Genomic DNA, 26,270 nt, shown 5'->3' with positions numbered 1-26,270 from the left:
TAGGGACATTGTCGGGTTTTGGTTTTTTTTCGATTTCTGCCATTTATTAAGTACACAAATTGAACTTCATCGGATTCTCAGCCTCTTTACAACATGGAGAAAATAACAGTGCTCTGATTATAGACTTGTCATCACAAGTAAATAAGGTGATGCCTACTAAAGTACTATACAGGCACAGCTACATAATGAGTATAAAACAAATGGTACATGTTTACTTTATTTTTCCTCCATTATTCAAGAGTAATTTTGTTTCACACTTCCATAAAGACCCAGAGATTCCTCATTAGTTTTAATCTGGTAAATCCAAATAAAGAGCTTTGAACCCACTTGGAGCTTTTTTAGCCCTGTCCAAACATTTTGTAGGATTTCGTTGCCCAGGAAAGCCACTAGAGCATGTAATTAAAATCATCTGTATAAGCAAAAGGATGATGCTATCTTTAATATTTTTCAAAACTTTATTTACAAATACTCAGAATTTTTGGCCACTATTACATGGACCAGTTGCCGACTTTTCCCTCTTCAGTCTGGTGGGAATTTCACAGCATTTTCTTATGTTCCCCCATATAAGCCCCAAATTAGCCGTGTCTTCAGTTCCTGCCTGTGTATCCAGGGGCAGCAGAGGATGAATTCTCTCTCCAGAGGAGTGTTGTCCACAAAAGCCAGCTGGATCATAGTGTAATGATAATATGGCAATATTTAAAAAAAAAAAAAAAAAGCACCCTTTGAAGGATGCTTCAGATCACTAGATTGGAGAGGATGTATTATGCTGCTAGAAGGTATTTTCTCAGGAGGTAATATTTTCTGGGTCATGAACTGGTTAACCCACGGAGCCACCCAGGCGCCCCTGAGATGAGGGTTTTCACCCAGCTGTAAGCCAACTACCAAAGCAAACAGTCTCTCAATCTCAGTGGTTTAACATAACAAAATCTGTAAGATCTTTCTTTCTCATGCCATGGCCACTGTGTTCTGAGTGGCTCTTCCCAAAGTGGTGACCCAAGGCTCTCTGGAGCTCCAGCAGGTGGTTTGCAGGGCCGCTGCATGAGGAGCAGAGAGTGGGGGGAAGGCACAGTGCACCCTCAGTCACCTTCCCCGGACACTGGTCACTCCCCCTCATGCTCCATTGGGCCAAAGTAGTCCGATGGCCACGTGGAGATTCAAGGCGGTGGGAAATGGAGTCCAGGCTCCAAGAGAGCATGAACCTCTCTGGTGGGCTGTCAGCTGCCTCCACAGCAGGGGATGGTACACCAGGAAGCCCAGAATCAGGGAAAGGCAGGCAATTGCTGAGAGAACATTTACAGAAAAAGAAGCCAGGGAGGTCAGTCAGCTGGATTGCTCAGACCAAAGGACAACACGCCAAGGAGACGGAGACCTTCCTCCTAGCTGTGTAGCACCACTGGTGATGTCTACTCAGAGTGTGCTTTGATCAGATTTTCATCTCTACACAGCGCACCCTTTCCTCTCTTCTTTTGCTCCACGGAAAGGCCACGATGTTGTGGAGGCCGAGCACTATCCAGCTTTGCTGCTGATCAGCATGGAAGCTGTGTCTCCAAGCCTCAGTTACCTTATTAAGAAAATGGGGATCAGCTCTGCACTGCCCACCCCCGGGAGGCTTGATGAGCAAATAGATAGTGTCAGGAGGATGTCCTTTAGAAGCCCTGTCTGTATTAGCTAGCGTCCACTCTTCTCCCAGAGTTAGAAACCCCAGCTGGAAAGGATAATACATTTCCATTACCGGCTAAATATTTGCTTCAGCCTCTGTTTTTTTCACCAGAGAATTTATTCTAAGCTCTCCAAAGCTTTTTCCCCAGTGTTCCGTAGCGTACATAGACAAGGTACAATGTTCCTTTCACTCCACATCCTCTCTCTTTCGGCCCCAGACTGAAAATCCCTTTATTAATTTTTTAAATACACAAGTGGAAAGCAGATGGCATTATCGGGATAAGGTAGCAAAAGATCAGACTCATTTCCAAGGCCTATGCTCTGATTGGAAATAACCAAATAAAATAAGGTTATTTTGGCCTGAAATTAGATATTGAAATAAGGTATTTGGAAAATTGCCATAGTTTGTAATTTTTCGTCTCTTCTCTAGATATGGTCTGGGTCTATTAATGGACTAATTTGACAAAGGTTGAACCACGTACATCAGGCTCCCTCCCATCTCTGACCTTTTTCTCTTTCTCCTCGCTACCATTCTCCTCTCTCTCCTAGTGGCAAATATTACTTTGGTTTTAATCTCTAGTGTCGAGAGAACTAAAAACACTGTCCTAAGATGGTCCAAAGGTCCACAGGTCCATAGCACCATAATAAAAGAGACATCATTCACACATTTCTGGGGTACCTGTCACCAGAGCAAGCAGGTGCAATTTCCATTGTATAATTTTGCATCCATACTTTGGACTGAACGTAGAATCCTAAGTTTTATATTTTTATTGATTAAGGTTCCAAAAAGGTTCTTTTGGATCTGGTGTATCCTTGGGGCGGGGAGGGGAGGTGGCTGTCAATTATACTGTCCACCTTAATGGCCTTCATTCCCTAAAGAGCAGTCATAGCTGTTCTCGGAAAGAAGCAGGGCCCATGTAAAGATGTATTTCCAAGGGAGGATGAGGGGAAGAGAATGTTGGTATTTCTAAAAGCATAGACACCCCAACAGCAAATTCCAGAGCCTGGGTGACATTTTAAATTGGTAATGCTCCTAATTACCCAAACCCTAGGAAACCGTATGGAATACAGCCACAGTTCTAGAATTAATATAAGTGAGCGCTGTGAACCCGTCACTAACAGCATGCTCTCTCAGAATAATGGCAGAGTATCTGTGTCAGCACAGTGTGGCACTGCAGTTAAAACACACAGACATGCACGCACACACCGGCTTGATAGATCCTAGTTTTTGGGAAAATTTACCTTCTATCAAGTTAAAAGAAAAATTTTTTTCTAAGTCTCCTGCAAAAAGTAATACTAAGTAATACTTCGTTTTCTTGTCCAACATTGCTTTTGCTATCTCTGCGTTAAAATGTCAGATTTATGAAGATGAATTTAAGTAAACAGTGTATGGTTTTATGGAACATGAGCTTGGAAGGCAGAAATGCCCAGATTCAAGTCCTTACTCCCCTATCTGCTGCTAGTTGAACTTGGGCTGGTTGGTCAGTGTCTCTGAACTTCACCTTGGTCATTTCTAAAGCAGACATGATAATGCTATTTGCTCAAATGTTTATTGTGAGGATTTGGGGCCAATCAAAATGTTTTGCTCAAAGCTGGTGCTGAAAGATGCTATGAGTCAAAGTCATCGATGCGCCAGGAACCCTGTGGACTGAAATCTCAATCATCAGATTGAGACTGGCTTTGGCAGTGTTTGGGGAGGGGACCCAGTACACGCCATCGACCTCTTGCTCTCAGCGTGTTTGTCCAGATGTTGGGCCCTTGTGCTTGTGAGTGCACAACTGAATGGTGATTTTCTTGATTGAAGTCCCAGGTTTGAACACAGAGAATAGAAGAAAAGTATCTGGAGATTCCACATGTCCAGTGTCTAAATACCCTTTTACCTTCCATTTATAAACCTCCCCAACTTCATGGAGGCGCCTGGATAAAAAGCAAGCACATACCTCACTTTTGGATTTTTGAAGACTTTATCTTCCATTATTTCTGAATAAATAAAAAGAATATATGTATTTATGTATATAAAATTATATACAAAACATAAGAACTGGTGACAGTTTTCATTTTGTTGGTGCTAACAGATTGGGTAAGCGAGCTTACTCATGGCCCTTTACTTTCCTTGGCCCTAAATGCCCTAAAAGCAGTCCATGCTACAAAGAAACTTTGAAAGTAGGAGCAGTGGTTTGAAAAACACCACTTATATGCCAAGGGCTTCGTACACACTTTATGTTCATTAATCCTACAGCCAAACTTAAAAAGTGGATATTACTAACCCCATTAAACCTCTGAGGAAAAGGCTCACAGAGATTCATAACTTGGCCAAGGTAAGAGCACTTGTAAGTCGCTAAGCTCGTATGTTCACTAGGTCTGATGGCGAGGCTCAGAGTTCGTGTTCTCACCCCTCTTGTCTTCGCTTTCCCTTCCAGGTGGTTCTGGACGTTGGTTGCGGATCCGGAATACTGTCATTTTTTGCTGTTCAGGCTGGAGCTAGGAGAGTGTATGCTGTTGAAGCCAGTTCAGTAGCACAATATGCGGAGGTAAGGGGTTGTATTTTTACAGTGGCTACTAACCAGGTCTTCACCTGAAATGTGTACAAATATTAGAGAATAAGTCAAAGTCAAGAGTCCAGTAATAATGGCTTTTGGTAATACCTGGATATAGTAATGACTCAGTCATGGCTGCACGGATTTGATGGATTTGCACACGTGCCTGAACAGGTAATGTGCTTGTCATTCACACTGGAAGGAGGCCGGAGTTTTAGTGAGGGACAGGATGACAGAGAGGGAAGCTTGTCTGTTCCTTCTGATGAGCTTCGCGTGATGTTCTCCAGCCCCGGACAACTGGTAGCTCAGGGTGGCGGCTGGCTTGGATTGAGTGAGCCAGGAGGGACCAGAGACAGGTAGACCAGTGTGGCATGTTTGGAAGAGAAGAAGGCAAGAGCCTAATAGCCGGCAGGTTGTTGAACTCTTTTTCCTTCCAGCAAATGTTGGATAAAATATTTTTGGTCATTTGCTCCTTCACCAGTTCTTTTAAAAGTTTTTAGTGAAGATTAGATACATGCAAAAGAATATTTGTGAAATGTGTAAGTGTAAAGGATCATGATGCATTGATCATGGGCCTTGTACCTCTTTTCAGAAATGGGCCATTAGCATTTCCATTAAAGATCTATGTGCTTGTTCTGATCGCTTCTCCTTTCTGCTTTAAACAGAGGTAACCACAGTCTTGAACTTTTACTTCATTCCGTTGTTCTATAGACTTTTACCACATGTATTTCTGACCCTAAAAACAAATCTCTTATGAACTGTTTATAAATGGAATCATCATGTATGCATTCTTCTATAAATTGCTTTTTTTCATCGCACATGATGATCATTTTGTGGATGCATATAACCCTGTTGTTTACTTATGTTCAGTGCTGGAAACTGTGCTCTTGTTTGGGATGCCTCAAGTTGTTTGCTCACTGTTCTGTTTGCAGACTTACGGTAGCCTCCATTACAGAAGTGTTGTTATGAATATTCTTGTACAGCACTCCCCACTACATCTCTGTTAGAGTTCCTCAGCATCTGTGCATCAGTAGAATTGCTGGGTCATAGGACAGGCCTACCTTCAACTCTGCTCTGTAAGTCTCACTTGTTTTCCAAAGTGGCTCTTCCACTTTTCACTCCCTCCAGCAGTAACCAAGAATGCCATTGTTCTGCAATTCTGTCAGCACTTGATATTGTCAGACTTTCTAATTTTTGCCCATCTGGTATTTATGCTATGATGTTTGTAGTTTTAATTTGCATTTTCCACTTACTAATGACTTCAAGCAACTTTGCAGAGTGTTTTGGCCACTCTCTTCTGTAGAATCCTGTTCAAGTTTTTTGGTTTTTTGGGGGACAATTTTTATTTTGAATTTTTTTTTCAAATTCTAATTCATTTGTAGGAATGATTTCTATATTCTGGATATTAATCATTCTGGTTATGTATGTGGAAAATAGCTTTTTACAGTTGGTATCTCACCTTTTCTCTTTCTTTATGGTCCTATTAGTCTTGAAGTGTGGAATTCTAAAAAAGAAGAGAATATAAGCTTAGGAGAGAACCTTATAAACTGCCTCCACTTAGATTTTCATAAATCTGAAAATACATTCCTAAGGATAAGGGGTGAGAGTTCAACTTTGTCTCAGGTGTTGCTCAGCCATTCAATCATATGTTCATTCAGTCAGCTCCGACAATTCTGGTTTTTGGGAATGTAAGAGTAACTATTGATTAGGGTCTATTCCTGTCTTCAGAGAGGTTCTTTCTTTCTCTTTCTCTTTCTTTCTTTCTAAAGATTTTATTTATTTGACAGATAGAGATCATAAGTAGGCAGAGAGGCAGGCAGAGGGGGAGGGGGAAGCAGGCTCCCCATTGAGCAGAGAGCCCGATGCGGGGCTTGATCCCAGGACCCTGAAATCATGACCTGAGCCGAAGACATAAGCTTTAACCCACTGGGCCACCCAGGCACCTGAGAGGTCCTATTCTGATAAGAGATTGATCCTGTTGTGCCTTGTATCAGACACGAGCCCAGAAAAAGAGTGGCATAAATCAGGGACTTTCTTTTTCTTGTACATTTTGTGTTCTCATATATTTTAAGGTGATTCAAGACATACTACTTCTTTTCAAAACCTTGAAAGCCTAATGCCCTTGGTTATAGTATTTTAAGGAAAAACAAGAAGAAATTAGCTAGAGACATCCTTCCATTTCCTAGCTGTAATCCTGCCTCCATCCCCAGCATAAACTTTCAGTAATCATCAGCACACCAGGGGAGGAGACATTCTAGAACTGTCTGTGTGATTGGTTTCTCCAAGAGAATCCTCTTCCTGATTAAACATATCAGTAGGATTGTTGCCCTTCTTGCAGAGTGGGGCTGCCCTCACGGGCACTTGTACCCAGAGTGTGGCTGCTGTGTAATTAGAAGGGTCTCTAGCAAGAAGCTAATCCACAGGAGAAGAAAAGAGAAAGAATTCGAAATTTTAAAACTTTTAAATTTTTAAAATATTTTTTTTACTATGTTGTGTTAGTCACCATACAGTACATTATTAGTTTTTGATGTAGTGTTTGTATACAATGCCCAGTGCTTCGTGCAGCCCGTGCCCTCCTTAGCACCCGTCACTGGGCTCACCCCCCCTTCTCCCATCCGAAACCCTTAGTTTGTTTCTCAGAGTCCACAGTCTGTCATGGTTCACCTCCCCCTCCAATTCCCCCCTTTCATTTTATAAACTATTTAAAACTTTTTACATGATTTGAAACTTGAAATAATTTCAAATTTAGGTAACTTGTAAAAATAAGAATAGTTCAAAGGCTACCCAAATTCTTTTTACCTAGACTCACCAGTTTTTCACATTCTACCCCATGTGCTTTATCATTGACTCTAGCTTTCCTCTCCTCCCCCGACATGGCTCTGTATGCACACGTGTATCAATGTTTACACATATGGGGTAGATACAGAGGTGGACGTGCACACACAGGTTCATTTTAGCAAGCGCGCGCACCTGCACGCACAGGAGTAGGGGGAGGAGGGAGAGGAGAGAGGCAGAATCTTAAGCAGCTCCACGCCCAGCACAGAACCCGATGCGGGCCTCGATCTCATAACGCTGAGATCATGACCTGAGCCGACATCAAGAGTCATTCACCTGAACCAACTGGACCCCCCAGGCTCCCCCTCCACGCACTCGTTTTCCCGAGTCAGTGATAGATGCATCATGGCTTTTTATCCTCGAACATTTCACTGTGTGTTTCCTAGAATATAATATAATATATAATATATAATATAATATAATATATAAGCTATTATATAACCAAAGAAGAACCTAATTTAAAGGTGAAAAAGGCGCTATACAATGACTTGTCCGTCGAGTCTTTCGATGTTACTGCTCAGCAGGTTCGGGGAGGCCATGGTGCGAGTGGGGAGCCCTTCACTGTGGGTGTGGAGGGACGAGAGCCTCTACTGAACTGCATCTCTGCATGTGTTTCATTTCCAGGGACACTTGAGTTTTCAAGCTTTAACACCAATGTTCTAATGAATCCCCAGAGCCATAGTTTTACATTCTCTTTGGTTTGGTCTTCTGTAGAGGATTTTTGTGTTTCCGTACTCTTTCTTTTCTGTGTCTAGCTGGGGCAGGTTGGAGGCAGGGGTGGCTCTTCAGATGCTCTGGGGACTGCACAGAGCCCTTGACATTCTTGTCGGCAGGTCCCTTTGGCCCCCGAAACCGCCCTGCATGGGGCCCTAAGGACAGGCTAGTTATAATGCATTCAGGGCCAAGCATGATTAGAACCTTCACGGAGGATGGATTGAATGCCAGCCTGGCCCCTCCCGATGAAAACCGTGGCCTCCACCGTGCCTCCGGCTGCCGCCGTGGCCATCATGAGAGGCTCCCGTGGGCCAGGCCTTTTCACCCTGGGGGAGGGCGACCTGTACCAGCTCTTGATTTCTGCTTCCTACACTGACACTTGTCTGCACAATTTGTGGGTGGCAAAATGCAAGTGTGAACCACACACAAAAGATTTTCCCTCTAAGAATAGGCTTTCAGAGCAGCTCGGCACACAGTGCGTGGTGCTCCTTTCGACCTTTTCATTATTTGGTAATTGAACCAGCAGACATTTAATTCTTTCCTCTGGAGTCTTCATTAAATTGCTCGGAAAAGATAAAATTGCAACGAGAAAGAAAAATGAACAAATTTAACTACCATCGCCTGTGCCTGGATACTTCTTCTCTCGCCAGGCTTCTGGGCTTTAAGTAAACAGCATATTTTAAAATTGCAGTGAATTCAATTTCAGTTGCTTTCAATGGCTCAAACTGATTTTGTAAGGGCTGACCCTCAGTCAGCAGGGTGATGTGAGCGACTCCTTGTCTGGAGGGCATGTAAGTGGAGTCATTTTTTGCAGGATGGTCATGAACTTGCCCAGGTACAGCCACGTGCTCTCACCCTGGGCCCCATCTGACATTTCTGGGTCAGTAATAAGAGATCATCCTTTTCTATGGAACAGGGCAGGACTGAATGTCTCCCATGGGCTTCCCAGCCCGCCCACCTCAAAATGGTAGCTCTCTCTTGCTCTCTTTTTCCTTTCTTATGTATAAAACATAGAGCAGAACCTCCAGGATCATACAGATCAGGTGGAAAAGAAAAAGGCATTAATCAAATATATACACGTATACAGTCAAGGACGGGGGTGTTCCTTATTTTCAACTGTGTACAAACACAGGTCACGTCTCTCCATCTAATTCCTCAGAGGGCCAGGAGAATAGAAGACTATGAGGGTAAGCAATCATGAATAGATTTGTGTGTTTTAAATAACTTAAAGCTCTCTGGCACCAAGATTTAACAATGTTCATAATTGTTACTGGGCCACTTACAAATTAGACTTTCCCGGTACATCGTTCCTACGTATGCCTCATTAGGATGATTTCAAAGGAGTCAGACCAGGTCTTTCTAGGTGATGGGACAGGGCAAGCAAAGGCAGGTGGAACTGGAGCCACCGTGTTCTGCCTCTCTAAACCTGCTGGATTCATGATCTAGGACGGCTCTGTTTGAAACGGGAGCCACGACACACCTGTGGCTGTTTCTGTTTCAACGCACATTGGTTTTTAAAAATGAAATTCCTCAGTCACCCCAGCTGCATTTCGAGGGCTCGGCAGCCCCAGAGGCCAATAACTGTGGAATCGGGCAGTGCAGAGAGAGAGTGCGGAGGCCATCACTGCAGAAGGTCTTAGTGGGAAGCACCGCTGGCGAGGAGAGGACACGAGGGGCCGGACTCACTCTGTCGGCAGGTGGCGGCTGGGCTGAGGGCTGTGTTCCCTGCCAGGTACTGGGGCCCTGGCCAGATTGGACTGGTTCAGCGCTAGGGGAGGTGCTCTCCCCAGTTCCTCATGCTGTGGTCATTGTTTATTCCCTGATTCATGTGTGAGATCTGTCATAGAACAGGTTCCCTAGGAAACAGATGCTGAGGCAGAGAGCTGTGTGCTGGGACTTTGTCACGGGGGCTCTCGGGGCCTGTATGTGTGTGGACACGAAGGAGGCAGGATAGCACTGGCCAGAGGAAGCCTTAAGCTGCAACATGGTCACAGTAAGGTGCACATCTAAGTCCCCAAGGTGACGCTCCCCATCAGACTTGAACCTCCTCAAGGCAAAGGCCTCTTTTTTATGCACACTCCCTTAGGAAGGGCTGTGGCTGGGAGCCATCATTGCCAACTTGCCAGCAGCTGGGGGAATGAGTCCCATGGTCCCGAAGCAAGCATCGGTCACAGCAGGTACTACAAGATCGAGATTCAGGATCCTAACTTGGGTCTGCAGACAGGAAGCTGGGGGAGAACGGAGTTAAAGATGTAATAGGAAATCCAGGAAGTGATGGAACAAGTTGTATGACTCTAAAAGCTTGGCCATGCCACAGGGCAGTTGGTCACGTGTGCTTTAGGTGAAGCAAGACCTTCTAGAAATGGACTGCACCACCCGACATGATATACCTTCTACTGTCCAACTGTCCTCACATCCAAAGCCCTGTGAGGACACAGAGTATATGTAGGACATGATATCTTCCCTCAAGTAGTTTACAATCCATTTGGATTTCAAATAAGTGAAGTTCGCCACAAAGGACATTGAGTGCACCTGAGTGTGTGTGAGTGGCAACGATGAGAAGCGACAGTGCCAGGAACAATTCCCGTCTGCTGGGCTGGGCTAGTCAGGGAGGCTCTCAGAGAGGATACGGGATTAGAATGGAATCCTAAAGGACGAAAGAGATGAAATGCTGTCCTTTCACACTCCACCTCTTACTGCCAACAACAGCCGTAATGGAAACCCTTGGGTTCTTGGGCGGTTTGTCACCTTAAATGGGTGGATGATCTCTTCACAAAATGCTCTGAAGCCAATTATTGAAAGGTACTTCTCATGTTTAATCTTGAACAGTAGGATAGAGCATATACTTTGAGGTTTTCTGAAATTATCCTGATTTCAACTCTTTGAGCTGGCTTTTCCCCCCAGTATTTTTAGTGTCTCCTGCAGCTTCCTTCTTTCTTCTCGTTCTCCAGATACCAAATGCCTGAGTCATGAAGTTCCATCCAGCCCATCAACACTTTTTATTTTTGCACTGACAGGAAAAGTTAAAAGGTGGCAGTAAGGAATCACTGAAGGAAATAATACTAATAATCATTTTGCCCAGCAGAACGTTCAGAATTTAGGATGCATTTCCACATCTATAAACAAAGTTCTTCAGGACTAATCTGTGAGGGGCTTGGGGCAGATAATATCATCCCCATATTACAGATAACAAAGAACCTTGGAGAAGGTAGGTCATGGAGATGGGACACAGCTTGTGAGACACGAATCCTTCCTTCCACCTCCTTCTCCAACATCCAGGTAAGCAGGGGCTCATGGGTCCCTTGGAGGTAAAGAGGTTCATGGGTTGACTAGAAGCTGGAGCTCCTACCCCTGCAACTAGTTCTTCCAGGAGCCAGGAGAAGAACCATCTTTTTATTCATGAGGAACGGATTTCGAAGAACTTCAACGGGCAGACAGGTTTGCCATGGAAGAAGGAAACCATCCTCCATTGGCAAAATGACCCAGGAACACACTCAGCAGAGGAGCAGTTTCAAGAAGTCCATGTTTGGGGCGCCACGGTGGCTCAGTCAGTTGAGCATCCAATTCTTTTTTAAAATTTTTTTATTAACATATAATATATAATATATTAGCCCCAGTGGTACAGGTCTGTGAATCACCAGGTTTACACACTTCACAGCATTCACCATAGCAGCATCCAGTTCTTGAGTCTAGCTCAGGTCTTGATCTCAGGGTCATGCTCACATCATCCTGCTGTGCTCAGAGCGGAATCTGCTCCTCTCCCCCTCTCCCTCTGCCCCTCCCCTGCCTTGTGCATACACATGCAGAAGCTCTCTTTATCTCTCAAATAAATAAATCCTATAAAAAAAGAAGTCCATCTAGAATGCCACTCCATTTGCCACAAAACCCTACCCAGGAAATAAGAACGCTTCTTACCGCTGGATTGGTGATTGACAAGGCAAGAAGGCATATGGCCAAAAACATCTATGCCTCCTCATCTCACTCAGCACCCTGTTCCTCATAAGGTAGGACCTCAACATCTCTGCTGGCATTAGAATTGATGATTCCGGAATCAGGCAGTGTGGGGTGTGTCTTCGATCCCTAGCATAATGGCCATGTGATCTTGACAAGTGTCCATGTGACTTTGGTAAGTATTAGTTTCTTATTGCTGCTGTAACAATTGACACGAACTTGAAGGCTTAAAACAACACAGATTCACTACCTTGCTGTTCTGAAGGTCAGAAATATGAAGCAGATCTTGTGGGGCTAAAATCAAGATGTCACAGGACTTTCTCTGGAGGCTCTAGGGGAGAATCTACCCTTTGCCTTTGCCAGCCTTTAGAGGCTGCCCGCATTACTTGCCTAGTGACTTTGGTTTTCACCATCATCTTCTTTTCTCCCTCCCATCTCTCTCCTGGAAAGAACCTTGTGTTTATATTGGGCCCATGGAGACCATCCAGCATACTCAACCCATCCCAATATCCCTAATTTAATCAGATCAGCAAGGCCTCTTTGCCATGTAAGGTCACATTCTCAAAAGTTTCCAGGGAGTAGGATGTATATTCTTTGAGGGGGGATGGGCACATCATTCTGTCTACCATAGTAAGTTACCTCATTTTCTCTATCTATAAATTTGTAGACAGTCCTAGTCCCTTGTGTAGGTGTTTATGAGGATCACCTGAGAAAATCGATACAGAAATTAGCACGGTGCCTGACATTCTGTAGCTTTTGTTACCATTGTTGCCATGGCAATTATCAAGACTATTATGGGGCCTCATTTCATCCACGTCTCTGTATAAATCAACCCAACAGAGATCACGGGAGGGGGTGTCACCAGGCAACAGTGGGAGGTGTGGGTCCAGGCAGAGCACCTTTAAAAAAAAAAAAAAAAAGATTCTGGGTTTAAATTGCATGTTGAAGTTTCCTTTATGTTTACAGCCTAGGTGATTACAAGATGCAGGGGCTCTGCATCATGCCCAGCCCTGCTCAGAGCCTTTGTACACCTGCCAGAGCAGTGCATTAAGCAGCTCGGTAACATTTGGGTCTCAGGAGAAATTCATAGCTGTTTCTAAATCGTTTCCTCCGTAGAAACTGTGCTTGCTGACCCAAATATTCTCAGACAGCCTCAGGTGTGGTGGCTGTTGAGAGAGGACACAGCGACTTGGGCACCAGGGAATAAATAGCACAGTGGCTCCAGACGAGGCTGCGTCAGGGTCTCCTGCAGGATTTCTGTAATACGCATTGCTGGTCTCCACCCCCAGAGTTTCTGAGTCAGTAGGTACAGGCATGTGGTCCAAGAATTTGCATTTCTTTCAAGTTCTGTGGATGTTGCTGCTTAGTCAGGAAACCACACTTCGAGAATTACTGGGATTACATAACATCAGAGATGCAGCAGCCCCCGGAAGGGATTTCCCACAGTGTCTGAGTTGGGGAAGTAACCTGCCCCAATCTCCCTCCAGTGACAGCAACACCCCGTTTCTAGGATGGATGGATTTTATTACGTCCACTTTAGTAAACAGCGCAGAAAGGCTGGAAGCCCAATACTAAATGCATTGTGCACATTACCGAGACTTGGTCAAAAACAGCTGAATGGACTTCCATTTTTTTTTTCACTTTTAAAAAGTTTGCGTTTATGTTTAACCTCAATTTCCTCATTTTCCCAGTTGTATTGAGAAATAATTAACATCCATCACTGTGTAAGTTTCAGAAATTTTTCCTTGTGATATAAATTCTTAGGATCTAGTCTCTTAACTCTTCTCTGTCATACAACAGTATTAGCCATAGTCTGTACCTTCTTTAGTACATTCTAGTACTTATTTCTAAGTAGAAGTTTGTAACCTTTGACCTGCTTGCTCCGTTTTCCCATCTCCCCACTGCCACCACTGGTAACCACAGATCCGATCTCTTTTTCTCAAGACTTTGGTGGGATTTTTAGCTTTGGTTGTGTTTACTTCTTTAGGATTCCACACATAAGTAAGATCATAAAGTACTTGTCTTTCGCTGTCTGACGTATTTCACTTAGCATAATCCCTTCCGGGTCCATTCGTGTCGCCGCAAATGGTAGGAGTCCCTCTTTTTTATGGCTGTGCAATATTCCGTTGTGTGTGTGTGTGTGTGTGTGTGTATCACAACTCTTTTATCCACTCATCCATTGAGGAACACTTAGATCATTTCCATGTCTTGACTATTATAAAAATTGCTGCTGTGAATATGGGAGTACAGATGACGTTCAGGACGGCACGGTAGCTTCCGCTACACCTCCTCCCTGCATTTCTTTTTCTTGACTGAGGTATCACTGATATTTTGAAAGTGCAATAAAATTAATGTATACATCTTGAAAAGTCTGGATATGACTGTTATTGCAGTCAAGGTACTAAGCATGTCCATCACTTCCAAAAATTTCCCTGTGTTCATTTTTATTTGTATGCTTATGTTTGCTTATGTGTTTTTTTTAAAAATATGAACACGTAACATGAGATGTCCTCTCTTAAACATATTTTAAAATACACAATACCATATTGTTAATTACAGGTGATATGTCATACAGATTTCTAGAATGTACTCATTTGGGGCACCTGGGTGGGTCTGTTGGTTAAGTGACTGCCTTCGACTTGGGTCATGATCCCAGAGTCCTGGGATCAAGCCCTGTATCGGGCTCCCTGCTCAGTGGGGAGCCTGCTTCTCCCTCTCCCTCTGTTACTCTGCCTGCTTGTTACTCTGCCGTTCTCTCTGTCAAATAAATAAAATCCTTTTTAAAATAATAGAATATACTCATTTTTCATAACAAGAACTTCATTTTTAAAAAATTGAATTAATCTCCACCCAATGTGGGGCTTGAACCCACAACCCCAAGATTGAGAGTCATATGTTCTTCCAGCTGACTCAGCCGGGTGCCCTGCATAGCACATACTTTATATCCACTAAGTTCTTTGTTTCCCCTTTTCTAGCCCCTGGCAACCACAGTTCTAGTCTCTGCTTCTATAAGTTGAGCTATTTTAGACATCTCGCTTAGATGCATCAAACATTGTTTGTCTTTCCATGATTGGCTTAATAATTTATCAAAATACCCTCAAGGTTCCTCCCTCTTGTTGCTGCAAATGGCAGGATTTCCTTCTTTTTTCAAGGCTGAACAATATTCCATTGTATGTACGTAAACCACATTTTCTTCATTCAGTTGTTGATGAACATTTGGATTATTTCCAGGTCTTGGCTTTTGTGAATAACCTTGCAGTGAGGGTGCAGCTATCTCTTCAAAAGGCTGATTTCATATCTCAGATATGTACTCAGAAGTGAGATGGATAGATCCTGTGGTAATTCTATTCTAATGTTTGGTGGGAACCCCACACTGTTGTCCATAGCAGCTGCATCTTCCACATTCCCGCCAACAGTGTGTGAGAGTTCCAGTTCCTCCACAGCCTCACCAACACTTGTCTTTTTGCTGTTCTTTAGAAATAGTCCTCCTAACAGGTGTGAGGTGATCTCTTGTTGTGGTCTGGCTCTGCATGCCTATGGTGCTTAGGAATGTAACAACAGTTCCGTCTGTTTTATTTATTGGGCTTCTGGATCAACTTTTATTTTGTAACAGTCTGAAGGCCAAAAAGAAGTTTTGAAATTGATATCCAATTTTCTCAGTTTACAGAGGGGGGCTAGAGCAGGGGTTTGCCCAAATGCACAGCTGTCCTTCCTTGGCTGTAGAGAGGTCGTGCTTACAGCCAGCACCGGCGCGGTGGTCATCTCGATATTTAAAATACAATTCCGACAACTCCTCAGCTCACTTCGCATCATCTAAAATATACTCTCCTTCAGCCAGAGTCTTTACTCATGGCCACTTGCCTCCTTGTTCCTCCCCTAACCCTGAGCAGCCCCCATTGTGTGTGGCTATTGTCCGCCCCTGTGCGAGGCTCCGTTTAATTCTGGGCATTAGAGGAGAGAAGGCAGCATGTTTTCAAAAAAGTGCCTGCTGACCTAAAGAATTTTTCTGCGTGGCAGCTCCATGTTTTCGGGGAGTTGTGATCAGGCCACACGTTTTCTTGGCAAGCCAAGCAGGAAGGTGGGACAGACTGTAATTTCAATTCATCCGAATAAGAAAGGTATCATTTGAGCTCTCCTGGGGAATGAAACTAAAAAGCATTTTGATGGTTGCTTACTTATCATTGCTAAAATGGTTTTCATGTCTTAGAATTCCCTTCAGCCCCAGCAGCGAATTCGCTTCTGTCTCACACCCTTCCCCTCCTGGCCCTCAGACCCAAATGTACTTTCTCCAGTCGGTTCCAGGCAGCTTGAGAGTTTCACCCTGTGGGAAGTGCCACAAGAGAGGAAACAACCCGGGATGCATGCTGGCTGCGTGATACTCTCGGGGGCCAGGCCAGCGTCTGGAGAGCAGAGTACTCAACCAGATCAACAGGTTGGCTTCCCCCCACAATGTGAAATAATCGTTGTGACTCCTTATTTTCCACAGCCCTGATGAGTCCTCCTCTGCTCTGGGCTGATGGTTTGGCCGTCGGGAAGCCTCCGATTGCTGTCCAATCTTGCTCTTTTCATCTGCTGTAGCTGAGGAGATGATAACTGGTTTGGCCACCTGGGTAACTTTTTAATGATCTGAAAGACCACAAGGAGCCAGCCTTTCCTTTGTGCAGTCCCTCATTCAGCAACCTAATAGCTAGCTGGAAAGAACTTTCGCGAAAAGAAGAAAGTCTGCTCCTCTCCGGCAGGAGCAGTAGGAGCGCACGATTCTCTGATTAAACTCTCACGCTGCGCCTATGATGGGGCATCTGAACTGCTTGAGACGGGCCGACCGCTGAGGTTCCTTGGTATTTGCCTTGACGCTTTCCTGCCAACAAGCCGTGAGATGACAGATGAGTGTCCCTCAACTTGAGTGTGGATGGCAAGAAAAGTGCCCAAGAGACGGCTGGGACCCAGCCGCAACCCTGGGGCCGTGCTGGAAGGGAAACGTGGTTTTCTTAAGGGTTACCCTCTGTGCACGTGAACTTCAATCAGGAGTGAAACCAAAGCTTGCACCACAGGGGAGGCAGGACTGGAACAAAAACAGAGTCTCTCCTCTGCCCCAGAGGACAAGCGGCCTCTGCTCACAGGTGCCAGACTTAGAACGGAAAGCAGGGAAGGCTTTTCTCTCCTCCCTAAACTCGTTTTCACAGTATAACCTTGGGCACCTCAGCACCTCTCTCCTGTCGTATTTAAGAAAGCAACTGCTTAGGTGTTGGAGCAGCCAGCGCTCGAGACAGGGACCCCGTCATTCCTGTGTCTAACGTACATGCGCAGTTCTTTGGGGTCTCGTGACTGGCGTACATTTTCGGTGCTCCTGTCAACAGATGCGGAGTGATTTATTTGGAAAGCTTTGTATCTACGAGTGTATTAACTTATTATGTGCATTATAAACGTATTCCAAAGGTAAAATGATGAGATATCATTATGCATTCACCAATAGCTAAAATTCAAAAGGCTGACAATAAAGCCACTGGGAGCCACTGTGGGTGGGAACAGAAAATGACACAAGAACCTTCAAAGCCATCGGGCAGTTTCTCTTAGAGTTACACATGTACTGCCCCAGGACCCGGCAGTTTGACTCCTGGGCGTTTACCTAAGAGAAATGAAAATACGTGTGTACGCAGAGATGTGCCCGCAGAAACCTGGAGGGCACCCAAACGTCCATCAACAGATGGAAAGACGAACTGTGGTCCGTCCAAACAGTGAAGTATGAGTAAGCCATGCAAGCGAATGCACTGCTTCTCCACGTCACAGTATGGATGAATCTCAAAATACCGTGCTGAGTAAAGGAAGCCAGATGCAGAGAAGCGCATTGCTCTCCATGTGAATTTCTGAAATAGACCGAACTGATCAGTAGTGATGGCACATCCGTGGTGAGGGGCTGAAGCAGGGTCAACGTGGACTGGACAGAGGTGTGGAGGCAGTGGGCGGAAGACGGATGGCTTCCATATCTTGATCCCGGTGCTAGTTACACGAGCTTATGTGTTTATTGAAACACATCGAAGTGCACACTTCATGTTACATTACATGGAAATGATTCAACAAATATGCACTAAACATGTGGGATTTTTGTTTTGTTTTGTTTTGTTTTTAGAGAGAAAGAGTATAAGCTTGAGTAAGGAGAGAGAGGGAGAGAGAGAATCTCCAGCAGACTGCCCCCCGCAACTGCTGACGTGGAGCCCAACACAGATCTCGATCTCATGACCCTGAGATCATGACCTGAGCCGAAATCAAGAGTCAGATGCTCAACTGAGTCAGCCGCCTAGGTGCCCCTGAACATGCTGTTTAAAAGCAAAAGTAGACTTCAATTCACTTCTGTCAGGAAATCTTAGTCCCTGCAATAATATAAGAACCAGAAATAAAATGATTGAAAGGAAAGAAAAGATAAGATAAAGATGAAAATTCACATGATTTTTTAAAAAATTTCATTTTATTTAAATTCAATCAATTAGCATATAGTGTATTACTAGCTTCAGAGGTAGAGTGCAGTGAAAATCCACATGATTTTTAAGTGTGTATATTTCACTAATGACACATAAAAACTTACAAAGTTAATGTGCCTTAAAATATCGATTTAGGGAGATCATATGGACATTGGGGAGGGTATGTGATTTGGTGAGTGCTGTGAAGTGTGTAAACCTGGTGATTCACAGACCTGGGGATAAAAATATATGTATATAAAAAATATATGTTTATAAAAAAAAAAAAAATATCGATTTAATATTTGGTAAGAATATGATTTAAAGGCCTGGTTCTATGTTGAATTTATTTTGATACTTTTTTATGGGGGCTCTTGCCACTGGGTAGAAGACATACAAAAATATGTAAATTCAAATGGAAGAAAGGTAAAATGAGTGGAGCTAAATAAATCACGATATTCATTTTTCAGCCCATTATGCAACACATTTGAAATTCAGTTAATACATTTCTCTGATGTCAATCAGGTCTTACAAAGTAATCAGAAGGTGCTACAATTTTACATTTTTAAGAAACAGATTTCAAATTACTAAAATTCTTTTGGAAGACCGTTGAACATAAGAGAAAATTACGTTCCCCAGTCTTTATAATTTTGCAGCTATGAGATTTATCATTTTCTGAAGCAAAATCAGCTAACAATGAACTATCCCCCAACAACCACTTCCACAGTGTTCTTCCCATAGCACAAGTTCCTTTTCAAAAATAGCTCCTTCTTCATTCATTATGAAAAACCATCTTTTTAGAACTATTTTTATTATTTTAAATTTATAGAAAATCTGAAAAAAATCACCCAAAGACTTTAAAGATGATTTTAAGGAGATTCACTAGATATTTACATTTTTCTCTCCTCACACACAGACGCTTTAGTGTGTATTTCTGAGAACAAAGGAATTCTCTTATCTACACAACAGTATCAAAATCAGAAAATTTAGGTGATACAGTTCTATCCCCCAAATTTCCTTCATATCAGGAGCAACTTGTTTATGTTTTCAAGAATGTCTTCCAGGGGCGCCTGGGTGGCTCTGCTGGTTAACCATCTGCCTTCTGCTCTGGTCATGAACCCAGGGTCCTGGGATCCAGTCCCACATCAGGCTCTCTGCTCAGCGGGGAGTCTGTTTCTCCCTCTCCCTCGGCCTGTCGGTCTACTTGTGCGCTCTCTCTATCTCTCTGTCAAATAAATAAATTTTTTTAAAAAATCTTTTTTAAAAAGTCTGTAAAAAAATTTCTGACAACTACCTGTCATCCAGAAAATCTCAGCAGGAATTTAACAGGAAAACTCCATGACTCGTCCGTCCATGGAGTAACGCTTCCATCGACTCTGCTGTGGAATAACCAGGGCAGGCTCGGCGCTGTGGTCGTTTGCAGGGAGATCCCCATGTTCTTACAAAGTACTGTAAACCGTCTGCTCTCTCTTATAGGACCTTCTTCCAAATACATAAAATTATACACACAAATGAAGTCCCATAGCCCCACGTGGACTTATTACTTCAAAGATGCGTCTCTCATAACCTATGATGTGTGTTCGTGGGCATTAATATTAGCTGCCTTTATTAGTGATCATCGTCAGTGTTTGTCGGTCAGGACTAGCTACGTTTTGAGAACATTTTTTGTTTGTTTTGTTTTGTTTTGTTTTTTGATTATACCGTTTTTATTTTGGAGAGATGCTCTGGAGAAAAATTAAACACACACAAAAAAACAAAACAACACCACAGAGATGCTCTGGGAAACTTGGAGAGATTAGGTTTGCTTAGAACCACCCCAGAATAGTGCGAATGAGAACTGCAGAATTTGGATCCAACAAACCTGATACTTGGGCTGTTGTAGCGCTTAATTAATACAGGTTCGTCTGTCTCTCTCTCTATACACATGTCATCATATATATATAGCATATGTACCGTGTCTTCTATGTATACTGTATCCGAATAGACACATATATCTCAGGATAGGTGAAATTTTTTACCAAGGTTCTGCTAAGACAACAAAAGGCTAACTTCTCAGGCCAATAACAACAAGAGGCTTATATTTTTGCTCACGTACATGTTCATGGTTATGACGTTTTTATCGACTAAAGCAAGTCACATGACCAAGGCTGATGTGAATGGGGCAGAAAAGTGTGGTTTTACCAAGGAGAGGGGAAGAGAGTCGTTGTGAACCATGTGGAAACAGCTTGGTTTCTTCATCTTCAAAAATCAGTCGGATTCTGTAAAATCCATTGGTCAGGCTTTTTGTTTGAAATCACAAAAGGGTAAGTCACAATGGCTTGAGAGAAAAGAGAATTTATTTATTGGCTCGTATCATCAGACTGTCCAGAGTAGCTAGTGACCCACACAGGGATCAGCCTCTCTGTCTCTGTCTCGTTCTGCCTCTCCCCTTCTCTCCCTCCTCCGCCTGCTTCCCTACTGGAGCTCTGCTTCCTTCTCCGTGGGGTTCATTCTCCTGCTCTAGACAGTCCACCTTCATGTCGGGGGGCAGACCACAGGCAGTCCCTGAATAACATCCTTTCAGACCCATAGAAAACAAGTGATCTTCTCCAGGTCTACGCGAAAAAGGAAATCCTAGGCAAGTATTTCCCCTCCCTTAACTGCCGAATCCAGGGCAAAATGGGCTGGCCCAGGTCCCTGTTCTTCTGCTCACCATGCTCAGAGGAGTGGAGTGCTCGGGTGGCTTGGACCAGGTCCCTACGCCGGCCTCTGTGGCTGGGCCGGGGGAGGCTGGCTGCCATGGGCAGCCTTACAGCCTCACACGGTCGGAAGAAAGAGGGGAGTCAGAAGTTCCCAGATGGGGGGGCGGGGAGTTCCTGCCCGGGTGAACCCAAGCCAGGGGCCGCGCGCATACCTGCCTCACTCCCTCTAAGTAAGATAAAGCTTGGGAAAGTCTTTTGTACATTGGAAAGCATTGTCCAAATGCTAGCTGCTGTCCTTATTCCTTTAGAGTTGAGTAGGAAGCCCCATTATCTACCGGGGTGAATGGACGGTGGTGGCCGGCGAGCACTGTCCCCCTACGTTCACTTAGGTGAAAGTAAAGTTACACCAAATAGGAGGTTAGCAGGCACCCGACCAAGGCAGTGACAGAAACGGAATTGTCTTAAACCTAGACATGGTGCTTGTTACTTCGGAATGAGATCGCACCTGCCAGACAACTAGAGGGCGACGGTATCAGGCGTGGAGCGAGATGCATGTTCTGCAGGCTCCCGGCTCCCTGGCGTGGGGCTAGCGCATGTTCCCGAAGAATAAGACACAGCCCCCCTCTTGAATTCATGCCTCACTCCAGCCACATCCCACAGCTCCAAATATGCAGATGGCGTCAAAGAAGGATCGGGGCAAATTGACTGGATTTTTCACTTTTCCTCCTGATGCCTTGACAGCCTGTTTCTCGTGCTTACTGTTTAATTTGATTCCTGGGCTCGAGGCAGCACGCTCTGCGTTGCAGCTGTGCACAGTTCGTTTGAAAGGGCTTCATCGGCAAGGCCAAAGGCAGGAAGCTCGCTGCCGGGACACCTTGACGAATCGATCCCTTGGGAAAGAAGCGCCTTTATAATGAAGTCACAAAAGAAATCTTCATAAATCCTTGGAAGCCCAGCAGTGCGCATGTGTGAGTGCAACCGAAATACTTCCCAGAAGACCTTGTTGAAGGTAAATAAGGCCAATACGAAGCAGAATTTTTTTTAAAGATTGGCTATTGCCCAAGCATCATTCTTGTACTCACCTCCTGGTGTGCACACGGGCACGCACGCGTGCACACACACACACACACACACACACATGCTTTGCATCCATCTCTGTTGTGACACACTGCCCCTGCCTCCAGCACCCAGTGTCCCTTGCTTTTCCAGTCAAAACATGGAAGAAGAAGAAATACTTGTCACTGTCCCCTGTTGATTGATCAGTCAGGTTGCTCCTGGGTTAATGAATTTCACCCTCTAGACCAGCCGTGCATGTTGGGCCTTGATCTCTAACTGCAGTTAGATGACAGCTTTAGAGAAGAAAGGGGTGTGTGTGGGGGGGAGGGGCTGTCTGGAATCACACTGAACCGTATCGTGACAACAGTGCTGACAGTGCCTCTGATCCAGTCTCCACAGCCAGAGTGGGGGCCAATGACAGGGGCTCCGTGGCTTGGTGAGCCTCCCCCTTCCCAGAGCCTTACTTGGCTGGGGCCCCTGCCCCGTAACTGGCTTCCAGAAAGGCCCTGTCTCCATCCTGACTCCATTCCAGGAGGCAGAGCTGCCTCAGGGGAGGTGAAGATTCATGGACAGATGTTCTTCTTTGCTTTTCCTTTACCATCTGTGTGTCAGTTTGCTGGGGCTGCCAGAACAAAGTGCCACACACTGCGTGGCCCACACAGTAGGAGTTTTAGTTTTTCAGTGTTAGAAGCTAGACATCCGAGATGAAGGTTGGTTTCTTCTGAGGCCTCTCCCCTGGCCTTGTGGATGACTGCCTTTTCCCTCTGTCTTCACGTGGCCGTATTTCTGTATGGCTCTGTGTCCTCATCTCCCCACAGAAACACCATCATGTTGGATTAAGGCCACTCTGATGGCTTCCTTGTGGTGGAAAGACCCCGACTCCAGATATAGCACATTCTGAGGTACTGGGGGTTAGGACTCCATCGGATGAATTTTGGGTGGATGCAGTTAGCCCATAACAATGGAGCTTCCTCCCCTCCCCTGACCACTGGTCTGGCTTCTTCCCCTCCCTTAACTGCCGAATCCAGGGCAAAATGGGCTGGCCCAGGTCCCTAGTTACCGGATGGATGGAGCCAGAGAGAGGAACTAAGAAATCTTCCCCGCAAAAGCCAAAAGACAAAGCTAAGGAACCCTTGAAACAGGGCGTGAGAAGCTTGGCAGAGTTGAAGTGGTCATCAGAAGCTGAGGTTTAGACGCGAGGAGTCCATTCTCATTAGAGTCTGAGGACACAGATGAGGAACGACAAATCAAAATGGCGACAGGCGGGCAGTCTGGGCCAACACAGGAGTTAGTACAGTCTAGCCCATAGCTCTTTCTAGAAGTCTGTGCCGTTGGGACCTGGGATAGGATGGGCTTTAACCCACCCTTACGTGATTTATTCAGAATCTGGGCTTTCTCTTCCTTGCTTTGCTGTTTCTACTTCATGATTTTCTGACATTATGAACATTGTTCTCTGCTTAAAATCTCCCTCTGCCCTAATGCTGACCTGGCAGTTCCCACATGACCTTCCAGATTTCACTAACATATCACTCCTGACGTAAAGCCTACCCAACTCAGTACATTTTCAATATGACTGTTCAGAGATCCGACTGGGCTACCAAGTCGCGTGGGAAAAGAGACACATCTTTGCCCTTCTTGAGTCCCCACAGATGGAAGATACCAGCAAATGCTTATCCCGTGAATGTTTTGAAAGAGTTGTCTTTGAACTCACTTGGTTCATGTGTCCCTTCACGTGTCTCTCATTCTGCCGTGTATATAGGGAAGCATACGGTATTTAGCTCAGTGCCTCAAGTAGCATATGAAGTGTTGGGAATGGCTAAGAACATGGACTCTGATGCCAGGTTGCTTGGGTTTGAGCCCTGACCCCAGTGGATATTGGTTTGATGCCTGTCTCAGTTTGCTAGGCTTGCCATCACCAAGTACCACAAACTGGGTAGCTTCAATGCAATTCATTGCTGGCCAGTTCTGGCGGCTGGAAGTCTGAGATCAAGGGGTGGCAGGGCTGGTCCCTGCTGAGGGCTGTGATGGAGAGTCTGTGGCCGCGTCTCCGACTGTCTGGTGGGGGGTTGCTGGAATCCTTGGTGTGCCTTGTCTTCTGCGGCACCATCCCGACCCCCGCCTACATCTTCACCCGGTCCCCTCTCTGTGTGCACGCCTCACCCACAGTCAGCCTGGATTAGGGGCCCCCGCTACCCCACTGTGATTTCACCCTGGCAAATTCCGTTTCCAAATGAGGTCACATTCTGAGCAACATAGGAATTTTGGAGGGACACATCCACCCATAACAGTGCCCCTTGGCAAAGTACCTGGTTTCCGTTTCCACATTAATTAGCAAAGTAGATTAATAAATAATACAGCTGACCTTCTAGGGGTGAGTGTGACCGAATGAATGCATGTATGTGAGGCGCTTAAGACCGGGCGTGGCGCAAGGAAGCCCGGCACCAGCATGAGCTCTGACTTTTGGCTGTGGGTATGTTCAGCTCCTTCACTAAGCTGTTGTGGCGGGGATGCTGCTTGGTCCCGTTGCCAATGGCATCACATTAAACACAGCGCTCTGCGCCCGACACGCAGTCTCTAAGCTGAACAGGTCACACGGATCGTGAGGCAGGGGCAACTCCGAGCCCCCAGGGCTGGGGTTAAAGCCCACCCGCTTTTGAGAGACTGTCCCTTTGATAGATCGCTCTGTAGCATGCCAGTCTCATAGTTGGGCCGCAAAAGGTCGGCCTGGGAGGAATTTGAAACCCTGTCCTCTTTCTTGGTTTCTTCCTGAGGTTTCCCCCTTCCTGAGAAATGCTCAGGGGGTGTGGTGTGACAAAGGCAGATGCCGTTCCGTCTCCAGGTGCAGAGCGCGCCCAGCCTGAGCGGCTCACCGTCCACTGCCGGCGGGACGGAACGCTTCGGCTCTGTGGTTCTCTGCTCGGTTGTGGCATTATCATCCCTGCGAGGCAGGAAAAAGAAGCGAAGAGCGACATGGTGTTTCTTCCTCAGAGGCCTGGGTGGGCCATCTGGCAATCTTCACATCTCGGTGCCAGAATGAATAACATGCTTTGGGTGACTCTTGAAATGTTTTATTCAGGGGCGATGTTGTTTTAACCTCTGCGCTTCCCACCGCTTCCTAGCTGATGGAAGTCTTTTCTCTCCTCTGCTTGAAAAGTATGTGGAACACAGCCCGGTAGAGACTTAGAAACCAGCAGGAGAATCCCTCCGCTGGTCTGAATAGCAGCTAAGGACGGAAGAGGTGGCTGAGTGTTTCCTCCTCAAGCAAGGACAAGGAAACAACGTGCACTTGTCATGCAGCCAATTTATGAGGCAGGGTCTGGACCCAAAGGATGCAGCAACTCGGATCTCCCTCTACTTGCAACCCAAAGGGGGGACCATCTCCCTGTGGGAGTCCCGGGGCTGGAATGCAGACTACTTGCTTGTGGGACAGGGAGTTCAGCATCCAGCCTTGACCGGGTTCCTCACGGGATTCTTGGAATTAACAAGTCACGTCAGTTTTCTGGGTCTCATTTCTGCCTTTTGTACATGAGGTTGCTGAGCTGTCACGGATCGTTGAGGCTCCCTTCTGGGTTTTCACTGTCTCCGTCACCTTTCATAAAGCAGTAGACCCCTGGTCTTCTGTCTCCAGGCTAAACATGAGCCCTCTAGTTTGTGACTGTCCCTTCTTCAGTTGCTCTCCTGGAGCTCAGTGCCGAGAGCCATGTGATACCGTGATGATGTATCTAAAAAGATACATGTTTGGTCTTCGTCTGGTTTCTGACACAGAGCTCCTCTTTAAACCCTTGGAATTTCCTGTAAAGTTGTCTTTTTCATGTTCATGAGGTGACTTTTGAGAAGGGACAAAGGAGCAGGGCCAGCTGTGGGGGCTGGTTGCCGGGAGCCAACCCTGTGATTGGAAGATTGGAAATTTCGGTCCCCCCCCCCTACCTTGGCGGAGAGGTGAGGGGCTGGAGATGGACTTCAGTTGCCAATGCCTGAAGGTTTAATCAGCCCTGCCTATGTAGTGAAGCCTCCATAAAAACCCAAAGGGGTTAGGTTAGAGCTTCTGGGCTGGTGGCCGCAGGGAGATTGGAGACAGCAGGTGCGGCTGGAGAGAGCACAGAAGGCCTGCACCCCTTCCCCAGACCCTGCCTTGTGCCTCTGTTCCAGCTGACTGTTCCCGAGTCATCGTCGTTTATAATATACCGGCCTCGTAAGTGAAATGTTTCCCTGGGTGCTGGGAGCTCCAAGCAATTAAGCAAACAGAGGAGGCAGCTGAGGGAACGTCTGACCCATAATCACTCCGTCAGGGGCGCCGGTCACAACCCGGCCTTGCCGTCGGCATCTGAAGGGAGCGTGGCGGCTTTGTAGGACTGAACCCTTACTTACCCTGTGCAGTCTGATGC

At 45.5% G+C, this 26,270-nt stretch overlaps 1 protein-coding gene across 2 annotated transcripts in view; it reads left to right on the top strand.

The window, feature by feature from the left end:
* The window catches only part of LOC131812733 (histone-arginine methyltransferase CARM1-like), a 254,032-nt gene that overhangs the window by 161,585 nt on the left and 66,177 nt on the right, over positions 1–26,270 (top strand). For both annotated transcript variants that reach the window (XM_059142592.1, XM_059142591.1), the window contains exon 5: positions 4,080–4,190. In XM_059142592.1, coding sequence (XP_058998575.1) covers positions 4,080–4,190 — 111 coding nt within the window. The remainder of the gene's footprint in view (positions 1–4,079; positions 4,191–26,270) is intronic.

The sequence above is a fragment of the Mustela lutreola genome, chromosome 12, assembly GCF_030435805.1.
Source record: "Mustela lutreola isolate mMusLut2 chromosome 12, mMusLut2.pri, whole genome shotgun sequence".
Lineage (NCBI taxonomy): Eukaryota > Metazoa > Chordata > Mammalia > Carnivora > Mustelidae > Mustela > Mustela lutreola.
The sequence above is the reverse complement of the archived record's forward strand: the minus strand, read 5'-3'. Positions and strand labels throughout refer to the sequence as shown.